Source organism: Peromyscus eremicus, chromosome 15, assembly GCF_949786415.1.
Source record: "Peromyscus eremicus chromosome 15, PerEre_H2_v1, whole genome shotgun sequence".
Classification (NCBI taxonomy): domain Eukaryota; kingdom Metazoa; phylum Chordata; class Mammalia; order Rodentia; family Cricetidae; genus Peromyscus; species Peromyscus eremicus.
Genome location: NC_081431.1, coordinates 64,053,319 through 64,075,264, shown reverse-complemented (window position 1 = coordinate 64,075,264; position 21,946 = coordinate 64,053,319). Strand labels below are relative to the sequence as shown.

At 39.4% G+C, this 21,946-nt stretch overlaps 1 protein-coding gene across 1 annotated transcript in view; it reads right to left on the bottom strand.

The window, feature by feature from the left end:
* Positions 1-2,931: 2,931 nt before the first annotated feature.
* Positions 2,932-21,946, bottom strand: part of Dars1 (aspartyl-tRNA synthetase 1) — a 41,003-nt gene continuing 21,988 nt past the window's right edge. The window contains exons 5-13 of the mRNA XM_059280199.1: positions 16,916-17,225; positions 15,335-15,469; positions 12,512-12,659; positions 10,916-11,062; positions 8,268-8,310; positions 7,417-7,497; positions 5,866-5,977; positions 5,640-5,711; positions 2,932-3,561 (exon numbers count right to left, since the gene is read on the bottom strand). Of these exons, the coding sequence (XP_059136182.1) occupies positions 3,470-3,561; positions 5,640-5,711; positions 5,866-5,977; positions 7,417-7,497; positions 8,268-8,310; positions 10,916-11,062; positions 12,512-12,659; positions 15,335-15,469; positions 16,916-17,225 (1,140 nt within the window). The 3' untranslated portion in view covers positions 2,932-3,469. The remainder of the gene's footprint in view (positions 3,562-5,639; positions 5,712-5,865; positions 5,978-7,416; positions 7,498-8,267; positions 8,311-10,915; positions 11,063-12,511; positions 12,660-15,334; positions 15,470-16,915; positions 17,226-21,946) is intronic.

Below are 21,946 nucleotides of genomic sequence, written 5' to 3'. Positions count from 1 at the left end.
CCCCTGTAATCAGATTGATGACTACCCTGTCATCATAGAGCATTCATTCAGGAACTGATGGAAGCAGATGCAGAGACCACAGCTAAGCACTGGGCCAAGCTCCAGGAGTCCTATTGAAGAGAGACAGGAAGGACTGTACAAACCAGGGGGGTCAAGGTCATGACAGAGGAACCCACAGAAGAGACAGCTGACCTGAGCTAGTGAGAGCTCACTGACTCTGGACCAACTGCTAGGGAGTCTGCATGGGACTGACCTAGGCCTTCTGCATGTCTGACGGTTGTATAGCTTGGTCTGTTTGTGGGGCTCCTAGCAGTGGGATCAGGACCAATCCTTGGTGCAGGCAGAGGAGCTTGGTCTTGCTGCAACTGGATGTGCCAGGCTTTGTTGACTGCCATGGGAGGCCTGCCCCTTCCTGAATGGAGATGGAGGAGTGGATTGGGGGGGTTGGCGGCGTGTAGAAGGGAGATGGAGGCAGGGGATGAGAGGAGGGGAGGGAGGGAAAATGTGGTTGGTATGCAAAATAAACGAAAAAGTATATAATAAAAAATTATTTTATTAAGAAAAAATTTTATACAACATATCAAACTCCTCCCAGAATCCGCCTAGCAAATTGCATGTCCTTTTTTTCTCTTTAGAAAACAAAAAAACCAAACAAATCAGAATTAAAAAAGAGAAAATACAGACTTATAAGCCCCATAAAAACACAAAATTGGTAACCATAATATACAAGCAAAAGACCAGTAAGACAAAAAATGCCCAAATAAGGCAATGCTATAAAAATACCACTGAGATCCTTTCGAGTTGGTCATCACGGCTGGGAATGGGACCTACCCTTTTGTGTGGTTAATATGCCCAAAACAACCTACTGGAGAAAGTTTTTCCTTTCCAAGTGGATGTCAGTTGGAGATAGCTTCCTGGTTAGGGATGGATGGGAGCTTGTGTCTATTCCCTCTAAACACTGAGACTGTTGGCTTGAACCTGTGCAGACCCTATGCATACTGTCTGCAATCCTGTGTGCATCAGCCCTGCTGAGTCTAGAAGAGTGTTTCCTTGGTGTCATCCACTCCTCTGGCTCTCACAGTCCTTCCTCCTCCTCTTCCAATTCGCTTCCTGAACCCTGAAGAGGAGTTTGGTGAAGACATCCCATTTACTATTTAGTGCTCCAAAAAATCTCTCCCTCTCTGCACCTTGTCCAGGTGTGGGTGTGTGTTACTTCCCATCCACTGTAAGAAGCTTCTCTAAGGTAAGCCTATTTCCCCCTTTGAGACAGGGTCTTGTTGGTGATTGCAGCCCTGGCTGGAATCAAACTTTGGATGCTCTTGCCTCCACCTTCTTAGTGTTGAGACTAATTATATAAAGATATGTATCACCACACCTGGCTAATCACAGGAAACACATTTTAATACTCTGATTTTGAGACAATCTGTTGTAGCTCAGGATGGCCTGAAACTCCCTTTGTAGCTGATGATAGTCCTGAACTTCTGATCTTCCTGCTTCTATCCCTAAATGTTTGGTTACAGGCATACACAATTCTTGGTTTATACAGTGCTGGGGATTTAAACCAGGGCTTCATACAAGCACTTACTGACTGTGTTGTAGATCAACGCCTTCAACGTGTCTTCTAATTGAAGTGTTAATTTTTTTTTTTTTTGGTTTTTCAAGACAGGGTTTCTCTGTGTAGTTTTAGTGCCTGTCCTGGATCTCACCTCGTAGACCAGGCTGGCCTCGAACTCAGAGATCCTTCTGGCTCTGCCTCCTGAGTACTGGGATTAAAGGTGTGTGCCACTGCCGCCCGGCCTGAAGTGTTAACTCTTTGGGAACTTCCAGACCTACAGACTAGCAATAGGAAGGATGAACAAATTCTCAATTGAATCCCTCAATTCGAAAGATGATGAGCTGAGTGACTCCTTCCACTTCTGTGTCCTGAACCCCTGCAGTTTACTTAATGCTGACTACAAATTTGAAATTGCTTGCAAAGGCATCTGGCGCCCTCTCAACGTACAGTAGCATCTTGGTACTCTGACCAAGCCTTCAGAAAGTCCTATCATCACTCTTTTAATAAAGCAGGAGTGTTCTAACTTACGTTTCAATTATGATGTCATCTATATCAACAGCTATTTACATGCACATACACACATAGATTCTCTTTTCTCCCTCTATAGGATCTCTCAGCAGAGATCCCCAAAGAGGTGGAGATGAAGGGATAAAGAGCATGCTGGCTTGGAGGGCCTGAAGCTTTGGATTTACCTACGGTCAAGCTTGAGAAAGCACATATAGGAGTTTAGCTCAAAGTCAGCTCTTGATCTGTAGACCCCAAGGTATTGTTTTTGCTTTGTGGTAAAGTGGGACTTAGCCTAAACTGTAGCACAGGGTTCCAACAAGTTTTATGAGCCCTGGTTGTCTCTAGAACAAGCTTTACAGGCAGGAGAGAAAATGTTAACTGGAACATGTGTTATGTCTTAGGCTAAGGTACACTGCTACCCCTTTCCAGGTGGGAAGTGTTTGGCATCATCAAGCTTCTACAGAATGGATGTTTTGACTCTAGGGATGGCACTACAGTAGAGCACAGCATCAACTCCTGCTTTGGCCAACAGTGCTGTGCCCAGTATGTAGTGACCATGACAGACCAGTTCATTCTGGTGCATTCTCTCTCAAGGCAACCAATATACACGAAGATATTTACATGTCTTTCTTTTCTTTGGAGACAGACAGACTCTCAGGTAGCAGAGGATGATCTTGAACTGCTGGCCCTCCCATCCCCACCTTCCTAACGCTGGGATTCCAGGCACATGCTGCCATGTACCCTTGGCTCTGTATCACTTTTCATGTCTAATATTTACATAAGGCCAGTTTCCTTTTCCTTTTCCCAAAGTAGATATGCTAACAACCAGTCATAAAATCAGATTCCTATGAAGTAACACAAAACTATCATTAGCTTTAAGTTTTTATTGAATTTCAACCTCAGAATTTAACAATGTTTAGGTGTTACTGTTTCTAGCCAATGTTCTCACTTGCTTCACATGATTTCTGCAGTAACTTTTAAGAACTCATATTCTAATTTTCGATGACATACTGATTTTATATGTGTTAAAATCTTGGGTTATTTCTTCAATTCTTTTTTCATAGTGTCAAGAGTTAAAAATTCAAATACCAAAAATTTAGTATATTAGTACTGTGGCCACCATAATAGAGAAAAGAAAAAAATTATACACAATCTTAAACTGCTTAAATTCTCCTCAACATTTCCTATAGTTTTTAAACATAGAAATTTCTCATTAAAATGTTCAAGCATTTCCTACTGAAACATATCTAAAGTTTAAAATGTTTTTTCTTAAATTAATTCGTACTGAACTACTTAAAAAATAATCGTGGCACTTTAGTATAAGACAGTTATTCTCCTGCATATCTTAAGTACCTAAGGTACAACCTGATGAATAGCAGATTATTGGAGAGAATAAAAAGTGTGGCTTTAAGGTGTGAGTCGTTTGGGGTCACGAGGGAACATCGATGTCTGACGTACATTATGCAATCCTAAAAACAGCATCGTCACCCTTTCCAATCCTGTGAACAAGAAAATGACAGTTAATCTCTTTTTTGAAAACCTCTCAATTACCAGTTCTAATAGCGTTTTGGTTGAACATACATTTTACTTTATAAAATATCTATAAAAAACCAGTAACTCTATACTTTTAAATATTCTATTTAAATATACTATTAAATATTCCTTTTCCCCACTCTAAAATACCAGCAAAGTAGAAATCACACAGAATTGCCCTTTTGCAATTGGCTTATTTATTCATAATCTCCACAGTTCATCTATGGTGTAGTACATATCAAAATATCTTTCTTTCTTTCTTTCCTTCTTTCTTTTTTTTGTTTTTTTGTTTCACTGTGTAACAGCCTTGGCTGTTCTGGAACTCACTCTGTAGACCAGGCTGGCCTTGAACTCACAGAGATCTGCCTGCCTCTGCATCCCGAGTGCTGGGATTAAAGGTGTTTGCTGCCATGCCCTGCAAAATTTTTCTTTTTAACACCGACTGGCTATATAGGTTGAACATCTTATTCCAGAAATCCAAATGTTCTAAAATCTGAAATTTTGGGGAGCATCAAGCAGCACTCAAGGATCTCAATGGTAAAGTCTATGAAATTATTCCAAAACCCAAGAAAATACAAATCTGAAATACCTCTGGTCCTGATCATGTCAGACAGGGGATCCTTAACCAGCACCACATTCTGCTGGGTCATTTACCCATGATGGACACCTGGCTGCAGCCATGTCTCAGCTACTATGAAGATTATGTATGCACAAATATTTCTTTGATGTGTCATTTCCAATTCTTTTGGGCACACACCCAAAATTGGAATCATAAATCATATAGTAATTCTTTCTTTAGTGTATATACATAGAAGTGGACTGTTGGATCCTATGGTAAATGAATCTCTATCTTTGAGGAACTATAATCCTGTTTTCTGCAGTGGGCACACTGACCCTCCACATTCTTTCTAGTGATGATGATTATATGTTAAGGTGGCAGCCATCCTAGCTTGAAGGTGTACCTCACCAATGACCAGTGCTGCTAAGTATCTGCTCACGTGCTCACCAACCATCTGCACCCTCTTTTGAAGAAATTTCTGTTCAGGTCCTTTGCTCATTTTGAATTTGAGTTTTATTTATTCTGGATATTCACCTCTTATCAAATATATGACCTGTAAATATTTGTTCCTATCACTTGGCCTGCCTTTTTACTTTTTTTTTTTTAAACTTTAGAAAATCATTTATATAATTACATGTCTGTGTGTATGCACATGTCTTCAGGTGCCTGTGAGGCCCCTGATGTGGGTGCTGGAAACTCAACTCCAGCTGTCTGTAACCTTAGCTATCTCTCTAGCCCCCTTTACTTTCTTTCCCCAGTTGTCCCCTGCTCCCAAAGTTGGTGCTGGGGATCAAATCCAGGGACTGTGCAGACAAGGCAAACACTGAGTTATATAATTGCCTTTTCCCCGTTATAAGTGCTGGGGGTCAAACCCAGCCTTGTACATGCTAGGCAATTAAGTATTTTCTGATACACAAAGTTTAAAATTTTCCCTAAGTTAAATGTGACTAGTAATCACCTTGCTGTGTGTGCGCCATAGGCACGATATCTAAGAAAGCATGGCCAAATCCGGTGTCCTGATGTTTATGCTCGGTTTTCTTCTACAAGTTTTATAGTGTTAGGCTTTTCATTTAGGTTTCTGATCCATTTTGGGTTATTGTTTTTATCTGGAGTTAGGTAAGGGTTTAACTTTATTCTTTGACATGAAAATGTTAATTTGTTCTAATCACTGGGAAAGTTACTGTTCTATGATCTTTACAAATCACTAATTTTATTTGCATATATGTGTGTGAGCATGCGTGAGTTATGGGCCCTACTGTGTGTGCAGGAGCCTGTTGAGGCCAGAAGAAGGCATCTGGTCCCCTGAAACTGGAGTTTTAAACGGTTGTGAGCTGCTATATGGGTGATGGGAACTGAACTCAGGTCCTCTGCAAGAGCAGCAAGTTCTCTTACCCACAGAGTCATCTTTCCAGCCCTCTTCTATAGCCTTTAAATTTGTTTTTCACTTGAGTTTACAGAATTATTGATAAGCAAAAGCAGTATTACCAATGCCTCCACCAGCATGAGGAGGGGCTCCAAAGCGGAAGGAATCAATGTAAGCTTTGATTTTTTCCAAATCTATAAAAAGAAAACACAATTTATCACCTTATTATAAAAAAAAAGATATTACTACAATGAAGATTTGGGGAAAAGACTTATGAGACAACTTTAGGATGTTTACAATCTGTTATTTTCAAAATATACACTGTTCTAAATATTTTACATTACTTACCAATTCCATGGTGCAAAGCTCTCTCTGTTAGCAATTGAGGATCATGTATTCTTTGTGCTCCAGACAATATTTCTTCTCCTCTCATGAACATATCGTAAGAGTTGGAGTGTTTCTGCAGAAGAAGTACCATGTTATCACACTTTTCCCATGATAAACATGTGGGGAGAAAAATCTATGCTATGCTGTCGTTCCCTGGTTAATGACTACCCTTCCACACCGATTCCTTTCTACAGCAGAACTGCTAATGGGCAGGTTTGTTCTCTGTTCAGATCTCCACTCTCTTTCTACCACAACTCCTAATAACCAAAACACCACATCTAAAGCAGCAGTGCTGCTTCTTATTTTACTTTATTGCCTAAAAAGTTTTAAAATATAATAGGAATTTTGGTCAGTTTTGAATACCAATTACCAATAAGTAAGTAGTCTATTTAGGAAAACTTTGAAGGAAAGTTAACTAAAACTGAGTTAAGCTATGCTTGACTTGTGGCCTATCAGGCATTTGATACTATCAGTTTTTTTTTTTTTTTTTTTTAGTTTTTTCGAGACAAGGTTTCTCTGTGTAGCTTTGCGCCTTTCCTGGAACTCACTTGGTAGCCCAGGCTGGCCTCGAACTCACAGAGATCCGCCTGGCTCTGCCTCCCGAGTGCTGGGATTAAAGGCGTGCGCCACCACCGCCCGGCTTGATACTATCAGTTTTAACTTTCACATAAACAATAGCTCTCATAGATCACTTCAGCATTGCCTAAACTTGTTATAAATGCTGACCTCTGAACCTGCCCCAGACCAGAGATTTGGAACTCGAAGGCTAGGACTCAGCATCTGTGTTTCAAAAGCCCTCCAGTCTGTGCTGGTGGCGTACACCTGGGAAGCCGAGGCAGGCAGACACCTGAGTTCCAGGCTGGCTTAGTCTACGTTGCAAGTTCCAGGTCAATCAGAGATACACAGTAAGACCTTGTATTAGAAAAAAAAGGAAAAAAAAAAAAAAAAAAAAAAAAAACAAACCACAAGCTCCTCAGATGGTTCATGCATACTAAGGGCTTGAATCACTACAAAACAAAAAACCATAAGACATCTGGATTACTAACTCCTTTTCTTCCCCCTCTAGACAGGGTTTCTTTGTGAAACAGTCCTGGCTGTCCTGGAACTTGCTCTGTATACCAGGCTGGCCTTGAACTCACAGAGATCCACCTGCCTCTGCCTCCCAAGTGCTGGGATTTAAAGACGTGCGCCACCACTTCCTGGCTTACTAATTCCTAAAATGTAAAGCAAGCTTTGATTTTCTTCAAATCTATTAAAACACAATTTACTACCTTTTTATAAAAATTAGAAAGGTGAATTCCCAGTTCAAAGCCAACACTGAGATTCTTGCTAAACTCTGAGTATCAAGTACTATATTTAGCATTTACGGCCCCAATAAATCTTTAGGAAAAATGACCAAGAAACAGGATTTTAATTTAGGTTCTCAGGACTAATTTGCTACAGCATCCAAATGTGGTTTTTAGAAAGTTCTTTTTTCCCCACAAATAGGTGATTTGAAGTCAAGTTACTCACAGGATTTCTTGGGTCAGGCATGGTATAGAAAGGTCTTACAGCCAATGGATATTTATCAAGAACATAAAAGTCTGTATCATACTATTAAAAGAAAGAAACTATGTTAAGTCTATATAATATTTTTGTGGAAATTTTAAAATATCAATTATTATATTAACATAAACCCCTGAATTATTTCCCCAATAATATAGCTTTTTGTTTAGATATCCGAATGAAACTGGGTAATGTTTTTCAAGTGGAAACTACTGAAATAAATACTGTTAAAGTGTTGGATATTTTCTTACTACCTCACAAGCTTATTAGTTAAAGAGAAATTACATTTCAACTCCCTTTTGGCCCCATTCCCCTGTGTTAAAACTGCAGATGTGGACAATGGCAGCCAGTGACAGACTGTTGAGACCACACGCTCCAGGTCTAGCGAACACTGCAGACTTCAGAAAAACCAAACCAGCAGGGGGAGCTCAAGGACTTTCTACGCTTCATTAAATTAGTGTCCTCTAAAAGAAGACAACAGGCTAAGCATCTATCTCCTTTGGCTTTAGTTTTAGAAAATAAGAGCAAGAGTCACAGGTAAGACCTTTCATAGTTTAGAGGCCTCTGCTCACTAATCTGACAATCTCAAGTGTCCTTTAGAGGTCCTTCAGTATGACCGCACAAATGTCACATACTGAATTAATCAAACTATTGGTCAGAATCTGACCAAACAGTTTTTTCCTTTTTCTAAGAACAAAAGTACAGCTCTCTCTACTAACTCTGAACGCCACTGTAAGAAGATGACAGGATTTTCTGCTACTGCTGTCTCTCCTTAAGTACATTTCAGATTAAAGAAAGTCAACACACACGACTCCTACCTTTTCTTTCACCAAACGACCCAACAGCTTTTCATTTGGTGTACTGAAAAAGAAACACAAAACTAGTGTTTGAAGGTGAAACAGAAACTTTTTTATTTTAGTTTTTCAAGACAAGGTCTCTCTATGTAGCCCTGGCTGTCCTGAACTCATTATACAGACCAAGCTGGCCTTGAGATCTGCCCACCTCCGCACCCCTAGTGCTGGGATTCAAGAAGTGTGCCACCGCCAGGCTTAAACACAAACTTTTTGAACTTTTAGTATTTGTATTTAATTGTGTGTCTGTGAGTGGGTGTTGGAGTTACACAGGCAGTTGTGAAGAAGCCTGATGTGAGTGCTGGGAACTAAACTCACCATATCTGGAAGAGCACTCAGAGCTCTTAACCACTGAACTATCTCTCCAGTCCCCACCAAGTAATAACTTAAAATACTTTTTTTTTAAAAAAAAGATTTATTTATTTATTATGTATACAGTGTTCTGCTTGTAGGAATCCCTGCAGGCCAGAAGAGAGCACCAGATCTCATTACAGATGGCTGTGAGCTAGCATGTAGTTGCTGGGAAATGAACTCAGAACCTCTGGAAGAACAGCCAGTGCTCTTAACCTCTGAGCCATCTCTCCAGCCCCTACTTTTTAAATTAGTAAGCCCCCTCCTTTTTTTATCTGAGGTTCTCAAAGGATAATAAACTTTGGCCCAAACACACTGTCAGCTGTTCACCCTGCTTTTTTAAGACAAGCATTTCAGGAAGCCACCCACAAGTTCACCTCCCCCAGCTACTTAGTGCAATACACACTGCTCCAATGATTACAACCAGGCAGAATTAAGCATTCCATTGACCCAGAAATAGGAGGGAAACTTTACTGTTTTCACTTTATTATAATTATGTGAAATAAAATCCAGTGGGCCAGCACTGGAGGGTCTTGCCATTACATAATCTCCTTTTTTGTTACTTCACAAAGGTTTGTAATATGACATCCAGTATACCCAAGTCTTTAAAGGCAATCTGTGGCCAAGAAGTACCTTCTTTAGCACCTATTTACTTAAGAACAATTCCTCAAATACCTAAAATATATTACTTGAATTGAACTAATTATAAAATTTATGGTTTCTTTTAGCAATAAGGTGGTATGCTGAAAAATCATATTTTTCTTTATTAAAACAAATAAATAATGGGCTAGGAGTGAAGTATGTTTTTTGGTCAAAAGAAGAAGAAGAAAAAAAGAGAGACAACTATCACCTTTCTCTTCCACATATCTACTATGTACTGTTGTGATGACTATTTTAACCAGGAACCTCTGAATGAAATATATGTTGACAGCCATTTTCTCTCTATCTTTACTTTGCAATTTATTCCTAAATTATAAGGAGTATAAATTAGATTTAGGTAACAAAATACAGCATAGTGGTAACATACAGACAGTATTTTTATGCCCAATTCTGTACAGGGTGAGATTTAGAATGTTCTTTACCCTTAAAAAAGAAGTAACATTACAAATAAAACACTTTTAATTTCAGCACTTGGGTGGCGGAGGCAGGCAGATTTCTGTGAGTTCGAGGCTAGCCTGGGCTACTAGTCAGCTCCAGGATAGTCAGGGCGTAGTCCCTCTCGCGAACAAAATAAGACTGGGGAAAAGTCTCCACACTCTTCTTTATTCTCTATTACTAGGTGGAGGACAGGGTTTTACATAAGTAAGGCCCCACCACTGAGCTATGCCCTCCACTGCCCCCCTTATTCATTATATACATTTTTTTTTGTTTGTTTTTGTTTTTTGAGACAGGGTTTCTCAGTGCAGTTTTGTGCCTTTCCTGGAACTCACTTTGTAGACCAGGCTGGCCTCAAACTCAGACATCTGCCTGCCTCTGCCTCCTGAGTGCTGGGATTAAAGGCGCGTGCCACCATACCTGGCTATAAAATATTTGTAAAATTTAAAAATACTAAGATTTTACTTTACATGTATGACTGTTTTGCCTGCATATATATATGTGTACTACATGAATGCCTGGTGCCCTGTAAGGCCATGGATCGATCCCTTAGAAGAGGAGTTAGAGACAGTTGTATGTAAGCCACCATCTTGGTACTAGGAACCAAACCTGGATCCTATGAAAGAGCAGCAAGTGCTCTTAACTGCGGAGCCATCTCTCCAGTCCTTAATATGTTTGTTTATTTATTTAAAAGGTTATTTATTCATGTATTTGTTGTGTGTGGCTGTTTGCCTGCATGTGTTCTTCGAGAGTAGCAAGACTCTTTAGATTCTTATCCACTGAGACATCTCTCCAGATCCCCTTCTCAGTCATTTTGAGGTAGGGTCTCCTGAAGCTGCTCAGGCTGGTCCAGAACTTGTTCTGCAACCCAAGTGAGCTTTGAATTAGTAAACCTCCTGTTTCATGTCTCCTGAGTACTTGATATTACTGGTCTGGGCCACCAGGTTTGTCTTCCTACATTCGTCGAAGGGTTATAAATGGGAAGAAAAATGAAAAGTTGAAAAATGAAAATAATCCACAAAATTATTGAAGCCTAGGCAAACAATATTAAATATAATATTTTAATTTTTATCATGTAAAGCAGTATTACACAATATACCAACAGTTATCAGTTAGGCAAAATACATTACACCTAAGCATTAGAGTTAAAAACAAGGCCAGGGACTAACCTTAGATCTTCCTCATCGCCCATCTCAACTCCTGCTTCTCTAAGCATAGCCAAAGCTTCACAATACTCCAGTCTCAAGGTTGGCTCCAAAAACTTGAATGGCTCACATGGGAACTGTTTACTCACAGTTTGAATTTCAGTCTGAAACCTGCATGTTCAATGTTTCAGTTAATAACATGTTCAACGTTTCTTCCATAAGAAGTCACTGTAAGCAATGTACAGTATCAGTCTTTGAACCTGTGACTGTACCAAGAAAAGCATTTCAAATTTCTAAGAATAAAAGTACTTAAAATGCTGAATTCTATTTCTTGGTTTTTTTTTAACCACAGTGGCATTAAAGGATTACAATTTTTATTTACAACTCCTATCAGCTAACATTGTTAGAAACATAAAATACCTATTTTGTGAAACATTTAAAAAAAAAATCTGATTTTATCCTTAACCATTTCTTATCCTCAAGGAAGAGGACACTACAGCTTGTCTGCCCTGTTCTGCCATTCCCATCATGCTTTTTAAGTTTTTTAAGGAGTGCTACTTCCCTCCTCCTGTGATGTCCCCACAGCACCTGCACACAGTAGCCAAGACAACTACAGAGAACTGTTTCTGTAGTGAAGGACACTTTCTCACTATGTAGCCCTAGCTGGCCTCACACTTGTAATCCTCTGTCACTGTTTCAAATGCTGCCATTTAAAGGTGTATGCCACCATATCTGGCTCAGAGATATTTTGAAAAAATTTAGAAAAGCATTTGCTCAAATGTTTATGGATACAATGATAGTAGAGATCTGATTCAAATAGGGGCAGGGGGAATGGGCTCAATAAAAATTAGCCATCGATTGACAATGGCTAAAACAAGGTGCTAAGTATATAGGGTTTGTTTGTGAGGCTTAATGTTCCTAATTTAAAAACTTCCTAAAAATAAGGGCCGGAGAGATGGTTCAGTGGTTAAAAGCACATACTTCTCTTGCAGAGGACCTGAGTTCAGTTCCTAGTACCCACATCAGGTGGCTCAGAGCCACCTATAACTCTAGTTTCAGAGAACTTGACACCTTCTTCTAGACTCTGAGGACACTTGCGCACACACACACACACACACACACACACACACACACACACACACACCCACCCCATCCCCAGATATGCATAATTAAATTCTAGGATTCTAGGCATGTGCCACACCTTGTACAGTCATTGATTTGGAAATGACTGTCTACCCCTACTTATGTCTCTCAATGCTCTGAGTCATTGACAGACTTTCATCTATACATTGCTGTACAACACAAACATAAGCAGAACATGGCACAAGGCTGACAGTCCAGATCACAACAGACAGAACAACAGATGGTTCCCAAATGACCTGTAAACTATAGGGAGAAGGCTGTTTTTCAAACTGTTGCTTTATGTTTATTAAAGAGGTTAGTAACAAAACTGTCTAAGTTTACATAATTAGACACAATTATCTTGGTTCATTTCAAACGCTCAGAGAAAGAATTGATGTCTATAACAAGTTCTGGAAACTTTCTTAAACTATAAATGTGAAACAAAAATTGCAATTGTTTTGAAATTAAGGCCATATCAAGATATTAAATAATTTTAACCTTTCTTGAAGTCCTTTGAATATTTGCACCAAGGTGTCAGCAATTTCTTCTACAACTTCATGGTAATGATAATTAAAAGCCATTTCAATATCCAAACCAACAAATTCAGTGAGATGTCTATGGGTATTGGAGTCTTCAGCTCTAAAAACTGTTAACCAAAGAAAAATAGCACAGTATTTTAAGTCTTGGGCAAGTGAGGACTTAAATGCAGAATTCTCCTTGGTCGTGCCCACATGGTACCCTTTTCCCAACCCCACAGGGTGAGAGGGAGCACTGACAAGCCATCTGTTTCAGCATTCTCCCAGACAGCAAGTTCATTACAAACACCCAAGTCCTAGAGAGAAGCAGAACCAAATGCAAATTAATAAAAGAGGCTGTTGAGAACCCCCAGGGAATGCAAGATCCTGAGGCACCACCTCAATAATTAAAAACACACTCAATTATGACCAATATAGTGGTTTGTCTCCATTTTATTAAAATATGGCTTAAGCAAAATGAAACTGCATAAATGAAGTAACATTATACACGTTCCAGCAACTCCCAGTCCAGCTCCTATGTTCTCTGTAACTCCGCTGTTGTCTTCCTGACCTGCTCGACTCATCTTTACTCCACTGCCACATTAATATTCCTATGACACATCCCTGCTTGGAAACTCACAACTCCTAAGTGGCTACTATATCAAGACATAAAATGACAAGAGTCTAAAACCTTTCCACTTTTCATTTCATCTGAGCCTCTACTTCCAGTTTCTAACTACTCTTATTTCTGTTTCCTCCGGTAGCCATGCTTTTTACCTATCCTGTTCTCTCTACTAAAACACTGTCTCTGTTTTTATATATCCTACTATGTCCTTAAAGCCCACTTTAGTTTGAATTTTCTTTCATGGTGACTCCAGCAAACAGTCCTTCTACACTGACTGTTAACCTTGTAGTACATTCTGATTCTTCTTTTTCTTTTGAGACAAGGTCTCACTCAGTAGTAGCCTTGATTGTCTGCAACTGGCAATGATCCTCCTGCCTCAGCCTCAGTGCAGGGTTACAGGCATGAGCCATCACATGGCTCCCTGACACAGACTTAAAGAGGCTATCACTTGGATGTATAAATCATGGGATTCTTTTGCAGTTCATTTGCTTATTCCCTGTGACTGCTCTATGCATGTGTAGCTTACTCAGTGGCAGAGGCAGGGATTAACATTTGTTTCCTTCTCACTCAAGGCATGATCTGTAAACCCGGGGTTCCAGCAATTTTCACCACAATGTACTACTAGAACCTGCATTTGGATCCCTCTCAGCATCTGAGAAGGGCTGCTGATTCTTCTAAAGACAGGGTACCCAGCCTAAGAGTATGTGTGCAATGTACATCTGGCAAATAAAAAACAAAAACAAAACCTTCAGAAAATTTAAACATTTAATTAGTTTTCTGTTTGTTTGTTTTTAGACAAATCTCTGTGTAACAGTCCTGCCTATCCTGAACTTGCTTTGTAGACCAGGCTGGCCTCGAATTCTCAGAGATCCACCTGCTACCTCTGCTTCCCAGGTGCTAAGATTAAAGGCATGCACTTCCACCACACAGTTAAAACATTTAATTTTTGTGCTAACTTCTCTATTAGCAAAAGCTTAAGCTTTGTTAAACTATCAAAAAACTTACATATAGGCCGGGCGGTGGTGGCGCACGCCTCTAATCCCAGCACTTGGGAGGCAGAGGCAGGCGGATCTCTGTGAGTTTGAGGCCAGCCTGGGCTACCAAGTGAGTTCCAGGAAAGGTGCAAAGCTACACAGAGAAACCCTGTCTCGAAAAACCAAAAAAAAAAAAAAAACAAAAAAAACAAAAAAACAAAAAACTTACATATAAAGTAATTTGGTAAGTTTAAAAAATATTAATTTATTTTATGTATATAGATGTTTTCCCTTCATGTATGCTTTTGCATCATGTGCACTCAGTGCTCACAAAGGCTAGAATAGTAGGCATCTTATCCCATTGGAACTGGAATTCTAGCTGGCTCAGTGGTTAAGAGCACTGGCTTTTCTTCCAAAGGACCTAAGTTTGATTCCCAGCACCTGCATGGGAACTCATTGAGATTCACCTGCTTTTGAGGCCCAGAATTAAAGCCGCATATCACCATGTCTGGCTGATCCTCAAAGCATGTATTTTTAAAATGAGACAGTGTCATGCAAATACACACACACACACACACACACACACACACACACACACACGTTGTCATTTCAAACTTTTGAGCTTATTATTTTTTTTTTCTTTTTCTTTTTTTCTTTTTTTTTGAGCTGAGGATTGAACCCAGGGCCTTGCACTTGCTAGGCAAGCGCTCTACCACTGAGCTAAATCCCCAACCCGAGTATTATTTCATTCTTCTTGGTTTTTGTGGAATTGAATCAAGAGGCTTGCACATACTAACAAATGCTCTACCACTGAGCCAATTACATCCCTAGCTCTTAAATTCTAGTATTCGTATAATCAGCAGATAAATGGATTTAAGCTTTCAAAGGATCTAAACTTTAGTGTTTCTAATATAATAACTGCTCTATAATTAATGGGCTTAATACAACTATTTAACTCAACATATATATATATATATATATATATATATATATATATATATATATATATATATTTGGTTTTGAGACAGGATTTCTCTGTGTAGTTTTGGTGCCTGTCCTGGATCTCGTTCTGTAAACCAGGCTGGCCTCTAACTCAGAAATCCACCTGGCTCTGCCTCCCGAGTGTTGGGATTAAAGGCATGCGCCACCACTGCCTGGCCTCAACATAATTTTACAATTAACAAATACATAAATGACAATATCTTACCTGGTCCAATGCAAAAAACCTTTTCAAAATCAGCACAGATGCACATCTGCTTATACAGCTGTGGGGACTGAGCAAGGTAGGCATTATTTTTAAAATAGGACACAGTAAAAACATTGGCTCCTCCTTCACTGGCAGCTGAAATGCAAACATTTATATTATCATAATCAATTATATGTTAATCCATGTAATTCTTAAAAAAAAAAGTTCACTGAGAGAAAAAAGACCTAGATAATCAAGAATTGCAGGTAAACGTTCCCTTTTTCTGAATCAATTTCCTATCTATTACTTTAAGGCTGTAAAAACTAAATGAATAAATAAAGAAAAGATATTCCCTTCTTTTTTTCTGAGACAGAGTCTTACCATGTAAGGCTACTGTCTTAATTATTTTTCTGATTGTCAGAAGGCAATGTTTAATTTTTTATCTATCTAGATACTATTCTTTTAATAATTTATCTTATATATACTGTTTTGCCTACATGTATGTATGTGTATCATATGCATATCTTGTAGTAGATAAGGTCAGAAGGCGGCACCAGATCTTCTGAAACTGGAGTTCCAGATGGTTCTGAGCAACTGTGTGGGTGCTAGGAACTGAACCTGGGTCCCCTGCAAGAGCAACAAGTGCTCTTAACTACTGAGCAATCTCTCCAGCCCCGTTAATGATATTCCTTAAAATATTTATTTATTTAGTGTATGTGTTTGCCTGTAGAAGTGCATGTGAAGGTCAGAGAACAGCTTATGAAAGTTGGGTCTCTCCTTCTATGTGTCCTGGGGATTGAACTCACACTGTCAGGCTTGATGGCAGTGGCAAGGCAAGCCTTTTATACCCACTAAGCCCTGCGATGATGATGATGATGATGATGATGATGATGATGACTGAGACAAGCTCTCATTATGCAGTCCTGGCTAGACTAGAACTAGCTATGTAGACCAGACTAGCCTTGAATTGAGATCCACCTGCCTCCGCCTCCAGAATGCTGGGATTAAAGGTGTTTGCCAGCAGGACCAGCTAGAATGATATTTGTAACTCATCATAAGTGTTATGTAAGCAATTCTAAAAGGGTAAAAAGATCAAGACAGAATTCTCAGACAAGAATGATATCAAAATTCCAGCACTCAGGAGGCAGAGCCAAGCAGATCTCTGTGAGTTTGAGGCCAGCCTGGTCTACAGAGTGAGATCCAGGAAAGGCACAAAGCTACACAGAGAAACCCTGTCTCTAAAAACCCAAAAAAAAAAAAAATCAATAGGTACTTTGTCATTTTTTACAATGAAGTCTATATAAAACCAAATTGCTGTACCAATTTTGAAGGAAATTAACATAGTAAAAATACATGTGGCCTAACTTACAGTGTAGGAATTACGTGTCGTTACTGTTTCATTTCTTCCTCGTTACCACAAATGACTCTTGAAGGAAGAATATGGAATACTGTAGATGGTGGTTGTATTATTATCCTTGAAATAAACAGTTCCATGGTACTAAACCTTAAGGGATTCTTGGGATTATTTCAGTTTAAAATTTAACATAAGCAACACTGGGGAGGGAGGATATTTTTAATTACAGGATACATTTTGAAGCATACCTGAAATAATTTTAGGAGTTTGGATTTCCACAAAACCTTTGTTAATTAAAGTTTCTCGGAAGAGATGGCAGATGCCGGACTGGAGACGGAAGATGGCCTGACTAGTTGATGTCTGTAAGACAGCATCAAAATCCAATGAAATCAACCTGAACACCAAGCAAGTTAAACTATTCCTAGTCTCAACAATTTTTTTCTTTGTTTGTTTCTTCTTTTGTTTCTTGAGACAGGGTTTCTCTGTGTAGCTTTGGAGCCTGTCCTGGAACTCATCTGTAGCCCGGGCTGGCCTCAAACTCACGGAGATCCGCCTGCCTCTGCCTCCCGAGTACTGGGATTAAAGGTGTGCACCACCACTGCCCAGCTAACAATTTTTGTTTGTTTTTTTGTTTTTTTTGTTTTTCGAGACAGGGTTTCTCTGTGCAGCTTTGCGCCTTTTCCTGGAACTCACTTGGTAGCCCAGGCTGGCCTCGAACTCACAGAGATCCACCTGGCTCTGCCTCCCGAGTGCTGGGATTAAAGGCGTGCGCCACCACCGCCCGGCGTGCTAACAATTTTTAAGTCCAATAGTACTGGAGACGATGGAGTGAGTACACAACAGGCCAAGCCAGGAGGTGATGAGACATGCTGCAATCTAATGAATATACATGATCATACTAAGCCATTCTCACTAGAAATGCTTCCTAAGCAGATGTTCTAATTGGTAGAATGCCATTTGAGAAAAAAATATTTCTTTATAATTAATGAAACACCTTGCTTGTACATTCATTCTCTTGGGGACTGTTTTTAAAGGCAATACAGTGAGTGAGACATATCAACGTTTATGTAGCACACAAATATTCTAAATAAGAGTTTGGCATAGAGAAATAAATTCCCGAAGACAACACACACATTCTTGTTTATTGTCACCAATTATGCACTAACTGTAGATAGCCGTGTTTGTCCCATCAAACTAAGAAAATGAACACAAAGGCACACCTCTCACAACTCTGACCCACAATGGCACACAGAGCACGCCCAGCAGCCCTCTAGGAACATGCTGTCGTCGCCTTTTCTATTTTTTTTTTCCACTTTTCCACTTTACCTCCTCAGTTATTCTGGCTCCCTTTGTTTACTTTCAGCCTCAATCAGTGTCCAGAGCTCTCTAGTAATTATCTGTTCTCCAGTTAAAAGAAGAGGCTTCTTATCAGTAAGTCTTGCAGAATACATTAAAGAAAAAAAATGTTATAATCAGGTAGGTGTTTGGTAAAAATACCTGACCTCAACCAACACCAGGATAGCCAGAGTCTGCTGAGTTGGCATTCAGGCATTTCAATGAACTGCTCATGGCCACAGCTCATCCTGCCTAGGCGTTCACTGCACTCTGATGCAGACACTAAGGACCAGGTGGGACTCTGCATCTCCTTTATAGTAAAGAATCTAACCTTGAATTTCTGAAGATGAGGACTTTTTGTTTGTTTACATTTTATTCAGTATGCATGTGCCACACACACCTCAGGAGTGGAGGTCCAAGAATAACTTAATGAATTGGCTCTCTTTTTCTACCACATTGGAACTGGGAATGGAATTCAGGTTATCAGGCATGGATGAAAGTGCCTTTATACCATCTTGCTATCCCAAACCAGGGCATACTTAAGCAATGTTATTTTATAATTCAAATTCAAAGATACAAATCAACAATTTCTCACAAAATAATGGAGATCATTTTTTAAAAGCCTCTATAGTCTGCTGTAACTATTTAATTACTCACTTTAAGACATTTACATTTAAAGTGAAGAGGAGGGTTTGTGGCTCTACTTACTGATTTACTTGCCCATTTATTCATTCATTTATTTTTGTTTGTTTGTCTATGTGTTATGTGACTTCAGGAAACACCAATTCATTCAGTCACTACAAATTGTGTATTTTTCTGCTTTCTAAAACCTAGAAAGCTATAAATCAAAGAGGTATGTTACTGTACTGCTACACATATGGAGACACAACTCACTTTAGTGAAATATATTCTCTAAGGGGCACTAGCACACTTCATTGCTTTTTTTTTTTTTTTTTTGGTTTTTCGAGACAGGGTTTCTCTGTGTAGCTTTGCGCCTTTCCTGGGACTCACTTGGTAGCCCAGGCTGGCCTCGAACTCACAGAGATCCGCCTGGCTCTGCCTCCCGAGTGCTGGGATTAAAGGCGTGCGCCACCACCGTCCAGCTCATTGCTTTTTTTTTAACTAGCCTAACTAAACTTATTTTATCCTTTTATCAAATGTAAACTAATTATTATAACTCATATAGTATGAATAGAAATTTCACTTAATTATGTTTTTAAAAAACAAATTTTACAGCTAGAGAGATGGCTCGGACTAAGATCACTGGCTGCTCTTCCAGAGGTCCTGAGATCAATTCCCAGCAACCACATGGTGTCTCACAACCATCTATAGTGGGATCTGATTCCCTCTTCTGGCATAAAAGCATACATGCAGACACAGGATCCACATATATTAAATAAATAAATCTTTAAAAACCAAGACAAACAAACAAACAAACAAAACAACAAAAAACCACCCTAAAAAACAAATACACTCCCACCACATACTATGCCCTCATTCTTGGTTTCCTGATTGTATCAACAAATCTGTCAATGTGGGAAGAAAATGCATCCACGTTATATATGAGAAAAAATATCCCCCTGCCCCATTAGGTTCCTCAAGGTACTTGTTGGTCACTGGAAAGACAAGTATCTATTTTATTAGAAAGAAGGAACTGGGGATATAGCTCAGAGCTGTATCATTTGCCTTGCATACCAACATACTAAAAGTCTTGTGCTTGATTTGTATTAAAGACGACGACAAAAAAGAAAAAACAGGAATATAGTTTAGCAGTAGAATGCTTGCCTAGTATGTATAAGACCTTGGGTTTTATCTCTAGAGTCACAAAAACAAACAAAGAACCCGAACACAATTATTTAGGCAATAATTCCAACATGTCCCACTTCTTATCTAGCAACTATACACTAGGGAATATTCTCTGGCAGATTCTACCTTTTAAATGGTTTGAGATGATTATAGTAGTGCATACCTGCAATACCAGCTCTTAGGAGGCTGAGGTGGGGCAGGTATGAAATCAAGAATGAAGTTAGTGAGAAAAGTTCATCAGAATTTATATTGTAAACATAAGGTGTTCTTTAAAAGCAGTAACAAAGAAGCTTCAAAGGAAACTCTCAATTATTTCGGTCATTTGTAATGCTGACAACAATTCTTAGAAGCACTTGTATGGAGTGCATGTCACCTATCTTTGTACTCAGTACACAAAGCTACTATAAGAAGCTTCAATATCCGTGCATGGAAACTTGCCTCGAGGAAAACACTGTCCTCAGAGGAACTGTATTCAACAGACTAACCCAGAGCCTGAGAAACTTCTAGTCTACTGCAGAATCATGCTTCAGCGTCTGCGCCTCCTTCACAAAGCATCCCTATGACATTAGAGGACAATGTGGGGTAACTAACAGCTAAGCAACAGAAAAAGGGAGGTTTTGTCTTTTGGTCAAATCAAGTCATTCTAGGTAGAATAATAATATTTAAAAGAACCAAAAAGCTTATTTTCTGTCAACTCTTTTAAAATATGGACCAATTTTAGGGGCTGGAGATAACTCAGCAGTTATCAGACAAGGTAAAAATAAAAGGGGAAAAAAGCAAGACTCTACTAACAGAATTATTTTCCCTGAGGTCACATTATTAGAAAACAATATTGTATCTTTTAGAAGACAAGAGGGGGAGGTTCATGGGAAGAATCTGAAATGTTGAGAGGGAGAATTAAAAAAAAAAAGTCAACACAAGTTTCCAATGAAACTGCTAATGGTGCTGAGCTTTTCACCGTTCTCACAATAAACTATTTTTCTGTTGGGTTCGGCTTGTGGATTTAAAAAAATACTCAATTACCATCTTAATTAGCTACAGACTTCCTGCAAGTTAATGGTTTATAAAGCCAGTTTATAGACTGTTGTGAAGCTGGACTGAGGCAAGAGAGATCTGGTGAGTGCTCCTCACCTGAAAATCTGAACCTTTCTCAACACTGATATGATGCTACAAGTTGAGAAACCCACATCTCAAAACCATGTTTTATGCAGGAAATTATTTAAAATATTGCATATAAAATAGCCTTCAGACTATGTATACATATGGATTATAAATGAATTTCATATTTAGACTTGGGTCCCATTCTCCAGGGAATGTCAGAGTATGTATACACACACATTCCTAAATCTGAAAAGACTTCAAAAATATTTCCAGTTCTAAGCATACAAAAGACATTCATCGGGGCTGGAGAGATGGCTCAGCGGTTAAGAGCACTGGCTGTTCTTCCAGAGGTCATGAGTTCAATTCCCAGCAACCACATGGTGGCTCACAACCATCTGTAATGAGATCTGGTGCCCTCTTCTGGCCTGTATGGATATGTGCAGGCAGAACACTGTATACATAATAAAAAAAAGACATTCATCTGTCATAGAAAACTGGATAGAAAGTTATGTGTAAAATTATATCTCTTCATTCCAAATGTACTATTTTTTTTGCAACCAGGTTGATGTAGATTTTTTTTTTTTTTTTTTTTGTTGGTTTTTTGAGACAGGGTTTCTCCGTGTAGCTTTGCGCCTTTCCTGGAACTCACTTGGTAGCCCAGGCTGGCCTCGAACTCACAGAGATCCGCCTGGCTCTGCCTCCCGAGTGCTGGGATTAAAGGCGTGCGCCACCACCGCCCGGCCAGATGTAGATTTTATAATCAAGAACAAGCAACCTCTGTAACATAACTGGAATCAGTGCAAAGCTGCAATTACATTACTACAGTAAGGAAACTTTGGCAGTACTCAGGTTAAATCCCAGCCAAGACTCTCCAGTAGGCAGGCACTGTGGGTAAGACAACGGTGCTGCAGTCTGAGACTGGGTGGTTTGCAACACAACAGTGTCGAGCACCCTACAGAACTGATTCAGGCCAACAATTACCACACACCCAGCAAGCTCCCTGGACTGCCTCGGATCATTCAAGTTTTTGTTAAAAA